This window comes from Triticum aestivum, chromosome 3A (assembly GCF_018294505.1).
Source record: "Triticum aestivum cultivar Chinese Spring chromosome 3A, IWGSC CS RefSeq v2.1, whole genome shotgun sequence".
Classification (NCBI taxonomy): domain Eukaryota; kingdom Viridiplantae; phylum Streptophyta; class Magnoliopsida; order Poales; family Poaceae; genus Triticum; species Triticum aestivum.
Window position 1 is genome coordinate 514,214,571 of NC_057800.1, and position 8,785 is coordinate 514,223,355.

General features: G+C 47.0%; 1 protein-coding gene across 2 annotated transcripts; it reads right to left on the reverse strand.

Annotated features, from left to right (window-relative positions):
• Positions 1-249: 249 nt before the first annotated feature.
• Positions 250-2,447, reverse strand: LOC123058518 (uncharacterized). 2 transcript variants are annotated; one of them, XR_006427225.1, is made up of 4 exons: positions 2,070-2,447; positions 1,749-1,986; positions 490-1,013; positions 250-406 (listed from the first exon to the last, which is right to left on the reverse strand). XR_006427225.1 is itself a non-coding variant. In XM_044481231.1 (3 exons), the coding sequence occupies exons 1-3, from the start codon at positions 2,253-2,255 to the stop codon at positions 598-600; spliced, it is 840 nt and encodes a 279-aa protein (XP_044337166.1). In that variant the 5' UTR covers positions 2,256-2,447; the 3' UTR covers positions 254-597. The 2 variants fall into 2 exon arrangements, 1 of the variants encoding a protein (XP_044337166.1); XM_044481231.1 differs by having other exon boundaries at positions 254-1,013.
• Between the last annotated feature and the right edge of the window lie 6,338 nt (positions 2,448-8,785).

Sequence of the window (8,785 nt, forward strand, 5' to 3'; positions counted from 1 at the left end):
ATGGATCTATGAAGGAGCTCGGTCATCTTTGTCCCGATGGACGAATTCAAGGTGCATTGGAGGCAGGAAGACCATTTTGACAACGATGATCTGTCATCCGCCGAGTGCCGCCTCCGCAAAGACCTAACCCTAACCTATCTACTAGCTAGAGCTGCCTCCCCGCCACCAGCTGCCGGAGCGGTAGGCAGAGGTTGAGGGGATGTGCTCCGCCCTAGTTGCCTGGTTTGTTTGGTTGTAAAGTTAAGGGATGAAAATTAGCCTGTGGTTTGTGAAAACTAGATAACTTTTTTACTCTCATCTCCATCAACGGATTTCTCTTCTTCAAGAGCAGAAGATTCAAGAAATTACAAATCCTGACTACGCACAACCTACAATCCCCGGTACACACTCTACTAACAAGTACTCCCTCTGTAAACTAATATAAGAGCGTTTAGATCACTATTTTAGTAATCTAAACACTCTTATATTAGTTTACGGAGGAAGTACTACTATGGCCTTCTACAGTGCCCGGCATGGCATACGGCATACGGTCTATAATAACATGGGCACATACACGTGACACCATGGCATCATACCCCTCTTGACGCCATGCACGCGTCACGCGACCACCACCGGGGCCCGGCCGAAGTCGAAGCTCAGCATGGACGCCCTGAACTTGGGCTGCTTCTCCGGCGGCGGCAGCGAGCCGGCGGCCACCGCGTCGAGCGCCGGCGGCGCCTCCCGCTCGGAGGTGCCGAGCCACTTGGACTGCATGTACTTGTGCTTCCTCCAGGGGCCCAGGTGCATGTTGTTCTCCTTCATGCACTGCTTGGCGGCGGCGCACATGGCCTTGACGACGGCGCGCAGCCGGTCGGCGCGGCCGACGAACGCCTCCGGGAGCGCGGCCACCAGCGCGCCGTAGCCGCCGCCGGCGCGCGCCACCTCGAACTCGGCCCGGAAGCTCGGCTCCACCACCACCCGCGCCGCCTTGCCGCTCCGCGTCTGCAGCACCACGTCCACGTAGCTGTGCTCGCCTGCACGTCACAGATCGACCAGGGAGGAAAACGTCAGCTTCGATCGACACCAAACTTTTTGCTTAGCAGACGACGTGCGGTTTTCGGGTTGGCATGTGTCGTTTTGTCGTGCGGTTTTGGAAGTGTTCTTAAACGTGGTGTAATAACATCTGGTCGACTGGTCTGGTCGGGATAGGTGCAATGCAAGTTCATGTCACGGGCGGCCAGGAAATAATGGAGACGGCGACGGGTGCCTGACACTAATTTACTTGGAAGCGTCCGTTTCTTTGGGCGTAGGATGACCAGGTCCATGTGAGGCATGCATGTGACATTTTTTAGAATTGACAAGTTACTACTACATCCTTTTCCCACACACTTTTAATTTAAAGTTCTAGTACTATGGTTATGGTTAGTAGGCGAATATGACAAGTTGCTACTACTACTTTTTCTTACCCACTTCTTTAACGAGAAGTTCTACTACTATGGTTAGTAGGCGAATATGCTTCCGGCGTTCATCAACTCTAAACAGCGCAACAAAACGAAGAACACTTCATCAGAATTCAGAAGGATCAAAACACGGATCCCTCGAATCGGCACGACGGGTCAGACGTCCCTAGACCACACGGTTTACAGGCCAACCGGGCATGCACTTTTCTGCTGGAACTGAACAGCCAGCTCTTTCACTAAATTAATTACGCCGTCTGAAGATTATCTTAGGAGGAACCCAACCACTGTGTCTCGAAAGCAACCAGTTACCTGAGGGGATATCCAGGGACCGCGCCCACTTGGACCTGCAGACGGCGCCGTTGTACCCGGCGTCGCGGAGCCGCTCCACGACGTGCCGCAGCATGCAGCTCCGGCAGTCACCGGCCGCCGCCCGCCTCGCGCAGGAGCAGACGGCCCCGGCCCCCGCGGGGGCGCGCATCCTCTCCACGGCCTCCTCCGTCACCGCCCGGATCCTGCTCTCGGCCGTGCTGGTCTTGCCCAAAGCCTCCTGCAAGCAGACATGGCGTCTCTCCCGTCAGGACTCGCGTGCGATCACACGAATTGGCTACGGAACGGAGGAGGAAAACTTACGTGAAGCTGCGAGTGCTGGGCGCGCCAGAAGGCCTTGCTCTCGGCGGAACCGCCGCCGCTGGATCCCTCCTCATCGTCGTCTTCCTCGTCGTTCTCCGGCCACCTCTCCGTCTCTCCCTCCTCCAGGAAGCTCAGCACCATGTTCGACAAGCTCATGTCGCCATCCATCGCCTCTTCCACAACCATTCTGAGTGTATGTCTGTGTGCTTTGGGCTTGTGATCTCTTGGCTGGCTGCTTGATCGCCACCAGCTGGGTGTGTGATCCTTTCTCTGTGCTGTTCAGATGTTAGCTCAACGGTGCTCTGATCCGACCCCTTCCACCCCGGGGTGGCTATAAATACGGGCCGCCGGGAGTGTCGGGCGGACGTGGAGAATGGGCAGCGGTGAAGCTGTGGGTGGTGGTACTGTTGGGGTGGGGCCTGTGATGAAGATGAGACGATCGGAGACGGGATTAGTGGGGCCGGGTTGTTGGTTGGCGCACGGGAACAGCACGGATCCACGTCAGGGACCAAGCCGGATTCTATGCGCGCGACGTCGAGCCGTCCGTTTCGTAACGCTTGCCACATCCAAGACAAATACTTCCTTCGTGTGTAAGACTAGTCGCAGAAATGGATAAAAATGAATGTATCTAGAATTAAAATACGTCTAGATATATTCATTTCTTCAATAAGTATTTTCAGACCGAGCGAGTTGTTCGGAGCGCATGGCAGTATTATCCAGATAGCACCGTTTGTTAGGTTGATCTCTTCCCGTGTGGGTCCAACGGCCCACCGGGCCCTTAGATCCATGCCTTGATCGGAGGCACCCAACCCACTATGGTTGACGGCCCCTATCGCGCTGGGCTATATAAAGAGGAGGGGGACGGGGCACGCACTACGAGGTTTGTCGCGCAGCCGCTAGCCCCACCGACAAAACCTACCGATCTAGGTTAGCCCTGTAGTGACGGGAACCTCTGCCGCTACTGCCCACTCACCGTCATCACCGTCGCCCTCCACCATGGCCATCAGCTCGAGCTCATCGAGCCAAGGAGAAGGTATACTACCGATCTAATCTAGCCTACCCGATCCAAAGAACCTATCAATGGTGTCAGAGCTGTTCTAGGCTTAGATGTTCCGGGTAGTAAAGAAATCACAGAACTTTTCCCCTCCCAAAGAACCCTAATCACAGGGCAAAGTAAACATCACCGGCAGAGGGCCCTGAGCTCGCCGAAAAAGTTACGCCGCCACTAAGGCCGCGCCGTTCCTCTCGATCTCGACGCGCATCGGCAAGCCGAGGCGTCAGGAAGAACAAACCCCAAAGGGGCAAAGGGCACCGCCGCTGCCCCGCTTGATAGCGGCGCGCTCTCCTTCGGGAGCTCGCGCATGCCGGTAAGGGGGACAGGGAGGGCGTCGCCGCATCGCAACAACGCCGTCGGGCGCGAAGGGCGGCAGAGGAGGGTTGCGTTCGCGGCTCTCTCTAACAGAAGGCGGTGGTGGATAGGAGAAAGAAGGGGAAAGGAAAGGGGAAAGGGAAGGAGGCTCGCGCGGCGCGGTGGCACTCGACGCCGTCGCCGGCGGCCTGACAGAGCATCATCGGCGGCCGAGGCGTAGCCTCTCTTTTCCGCCGTCCGCGGGACTGAGCGAAGAGGGACGAGGAGAGCAGAGAGTGGGGCTAGGGTTTCTGGTAAGGTGGAGACATGGGGCTGGTTTTGATCCAGTGACCGGCGCGCTGGACCGTCGGATGGAATCCGACGGCCACGACGCCAACCCTAGTGCGGTCGCGGGCTGCTGGGCTGAAAGTGGAGGCGCGTTGGGCTGAGGCCGACAAACCAGGCCGAGGCGAGGCCGGCTCGCGTGGCGCGGCGCCGAGTGCAGGCCGTGGGTCGTTTTCTTCCGCTGCGGGCCTCGCGCGCTAGGCCGAGGCTGGGTGAGCTATCGTTTTTTATTTTATTTTTGTCCAGTTTTTGGGCAAACTTCATCTAGTTTTTTCCCTATTCAAAATTATCCAACGAAATTTTATTTAGAGGACAGAAAAATAAAAGAAATGCTTCTGGAAAGTTTAAAGTTCATGAACTTTTATTCATGTTTTTCCACTGCAAATAAATAAATGTGCTCTTTTAAAACTAAATAAAACTAAAGTGAGAATTAAATTTCAAAAGGATGTTAAAGTGATCATTGAAATAATTATGATCATGTTTATTTTATGACCAACGTTGTTAATAACATGATCATGATTTGTTATTGTTATAAAAGGTGCATTTATTTCTACTTTTGCCCAACAGTGATATAGATTTAATTGCACAAACAGTTGTATGTTTTAATTTTGACCAACATTGGATTAATGCATGTAATTGTTATTATGATCTCACTTCATTATGGTTTCAAAAGGGTACCACTTGATGAGTTGTCTCAAGGATGTTCCAACCCTCAGAGGTGATACACTAGTACATCGAGGTGCTATACAAACGGTTTTAACCCCTTTCCGTGACGGCAATTGGAACCATCGCCAAGTGAGTGTGGGCGATAGGGGGTCCTTCTCACACGACCTAGAAACCGTCGGGGATATGCCCTCCTGGCACACACGCTCGACAAAATAAGGTCGTGTGCGACCGGCGAGCGGCCAAATACGGTTATACGAACAGTAGTGCTAAAAAAATACAATTATACATGCGAAATCATTTCCGGTCGTAAGTACATCCCACACAATCAGTCCTTGCTAAATATTTCCGTTCGTATATACATCCCACACAGTCGCTCCAAGGAAAATGTTTCTGTTCGCAGGTACACCACACATAATTTCCCCGTTAAATCATTTATGATAGCGTTTTCATTGCACACGCTATTAACAATTTTATCGTTTGCGTTATTGAATGCATCACACACGGTGCGTAGAAAAAACTGTGTGACAAAGCTTGTCCATCACACACAGTTTTTATGTGGTAAACATTTGCGTCAGGTGGCCTAACGCAAACAGTTTTCAAGAGGATGTCGTGTGTGATTGTTCATTAATCTAACACGATTTATTCCTAGAAACTGTGTGTGTTGCCTGAGGTCATCGCCCACAGTGTTTTCTCAATAACGGTTTGCAATAAAAAAACAATTAGCAGGCTAATTATCATATTATTAATAATCCATTTATTAATCTAATTGACATTTCATATTAAGCATATAATATATTTCATTTTCATAATTGAAATACATTAGAGTACAACATCATATAGCTTCAGCACTCAGCTACCCCATTACACAACTGCACTAGCACCAAGTTTCACATGCAACATCTATAACCTTTCGAAATTAGCATCATAGACGGTACATAGACATATGTATCTTATCTGAAAAACTACTGAAGCAGAAGGCAAATATTGAGCCTTCATTGATGTTGAAGATCTTTGCAACTTTAGGTCAGTGCCTATGGATGATTGACCGTCCATCCTTCGTCCTCTTAGGAACACTTCAATATTGAACCGTGGGTGTTGTATGAATACCTTCATCGCCTCCTGACCATGCATGTGGTTTGAGAGGTAATCATCAGTGAACTGCTTTGGAAAGGCCTGAAAACAAGGATGTGCATAAATATCTTCTCTATATTGAAAATGGGGCAAAGAAATAAAAAAGGCAAGGTATAATAGTTAGTACCATCCTGTAGTGAACTGATGTCTTCTTCATTGTGCAGATAAAAATCTTGTTGTTTTTTATCACTAATTTATTTATCCTAACAATCTTTCTGGGTTTCTTGACTTGACTGATATTCATGGACAACTCATTTCCCCATATGCAAAAATGGTCGAACAGCGGGTCAAAACCTCTGACAGCAGGACCTACATGTGCAAGACCAAATTGTTAAAAACCTAAATATTAGAATGGTTCCTGCAATTGCACAATAATGTGTTATTAGACAAAGGACCATGCACGTGCAAATCTCGAGTGTAAACCTCAGTGCTTCACATTGTTTTCCTGCAACACATATAAGGTAGTTAGTCATCAGGTTAAGTGAGGGTTCGCATGCTATCAGTAAAATATGTTGATGAAAAATAAGCACATTGCAGATTCATCAGATTAATTCAAGCCACATGAAAAACCCGTTTATCCAAACCAAGCATGATCAAGAACTAGGAAATATAACACTTGTATATGTTTCTCATGTATTAAGTGCAGCCAAATTTGATTTATTCCTCACATGCACATGATATGTCTCCAACGTATCTATAATTTTTGATTGTTCCATGCTATATTATATTCTGTTTTGGACATTATTGGGCTTTATTATACACTTTTATATTATTTTTGGGACTAACCTATTAACCGGAGGCCCAGCCCAGAATTGTTGTTTTTTGCCTATTTCAGAGTTTCACAGAAAAAGAATATCAAACGGAGTCCAAACGGAATGAAACCTTCGGGAACGTGATTTTTGGAATGAACATGATCCAGAGGACTTGGACCCTACGTCAAGAAAGCAACCAGGAAGGCACGAGGTAGGGGGGCGCGCCCTCCACCCTCGTGGGGCCCACGTTGCTCCACCGACGTACTTCTTCCTCCTATATATACCTATGTACCCCCAAACTACCAGATACAGAGCCAAACCCCTAATTTCACCGCCGCAACCTTCCGTACCTGTGAGATCCCATCTTGGGGCCTTTTCCGGAGCTCCGCCGGAGGGGGCATCGATCATGGAGGGCTTCTACATCAATACTATAACCTCTCCGATGATGTGTGAGTAGTTTACTTCAGACCTTCGGGTCCATATTTATTAGCTAGATGGCTTCTTCTCTCTTTTTGGATCTCAATACAATGTTCTCCCCCTCTCTTGTGGAGATCTATTTGATGTAATCTTCTTTTACGGTGTGTTTGTTGAGACCAATGAATTGTGGGTTTATGATCAAGTTTATCTATGAACAATATTTGAATCTTCTTTGAATTCTTTTATGTATATTGGTTATCTTTGCAAGTCTCTTCAAATTATCAGTTTGGTTTGGCCTACTAGATTGATCTTTCTTGCAATGGGAGAAGTGTTTAGCTTTGGGTTCAATCTTGCGGTGTCCTTTCCCAATGACAGTAGGGGCAGCAAGGCACGTATTGTATTGTTGCCATCGAGGATAACAAGATGGGGTTTATGTCATATTGCATGAGTTTATCCCTCTACATCATGTCATCTTGCTTAAAGTGTTACTCTGTTCTTTTGAACTTAATACTCTAGATGCATGCTGGATAGCGGGCGATGTGTGGAGTAATAGTAGTAGATGCAGGTAGGAGTCGGTCTACTTGTCTCGGACGTGATGCCTATATACATGATCATACCTAGATATTCTCATAACTATGCTCAATTCTGTCAATTGCTCAACAGTAATTTGTTTACCCACCGTAATACTTATGCTCTCGAGAGAAGCCACCAGTGAAACCTATGGCCCACGGGTCTATTTTCCATCATATTAGTCTTCTATCAACAAGCTATTTCTTTTGCCGTTTTTATTTTGCTTTATTTACTTTGCATCTTTATCATAAAAATACCAAAAATATTATCTTATCATATCTATTAGATCTCACTTTCGTAAGTGACCGTGAAGGGATTGCCAACCCCTTTATTGCGTTGGTTGCGAGGATTTTATTTGTTTGTGTATGTGTGAGGAACTCGCGCGTGACCTCCTACTGGATTGATACCTTGGTTCTCAAAAACTGAGGGAAATACTTGTGCTACTTTGCTGCATCACCCTTTCCTCTTCAAGGGAAAACCAACGCAGTGCTCAAGAGGTAGCACACAACAATACAAAATTCTACCCACGACAATTGGACATCGCATTGCAAAGTTGAACCAAGCAGTTAACTAAACACCACAACAAATGAACCAAACATTAACTGAGCACTACATTGCACAATATAACATACTCCTAATAGAAGAACAAATAGTTAGCCAAACCAAGCATGCTTAACAACTTGGAAATATAGCAATTGTATTTGTTTCTCATGTATTTAGTACAGCCATGTTTATTCCTAAAATGGTATACAATAACAGAATGCACTCACAACAATTGAACATCGCATTGCAGAATTAAACCAAACAGTTAACTAAACACCACAACAAATGAACCAAACGTTAACTGAGCACCACATTGCACAATATAACGTACTCCTAATAGAAGATCGGACAGTTAACCAAACCAAGCATGCTTAACAACTTAGTAATATAGCAATTGTATGTGTATCTCATGTATTTAGTATAGCCAAATTCGATTTATTTCTCACATGGTATACAATAACAGAATGCACCCACAACAATTGAACATCCCATTGCAGAACTGAACCAAACAATTAACTAAACACCACAACAAATGAACCAAACGTTAACTGAGCACCACATCGCACACCAACATACTAGAAGATCAGACAGTTAACCAAACGAAGCATGCTTGACAACTTGAAAATATAGCAATTGCATTTGTTTCTCATGTATTTTGTAAAGAAATATTCAATTTATTTCTCACATGGAAGATGATACAAAATTGCACCCTAAAGAATTGAACATCACATTTGTAGAATTGAACCAAATAGTTAACTGAACAGGACAACTAATTAACCAAACAGTTAAAAGGATGGGCTCAAGAAAATGCCATGAACTGTCGTTTAAAGCAGCCAACCGCGTCGCGTCGTCGGCGCGCGAGGCGTCGATGGTGGCCTCGATGGTTAGGTGTGCCTCCAAGATCTGGGGGTTGGCACGAATGGCAGCCATCGCGACCTCATCCG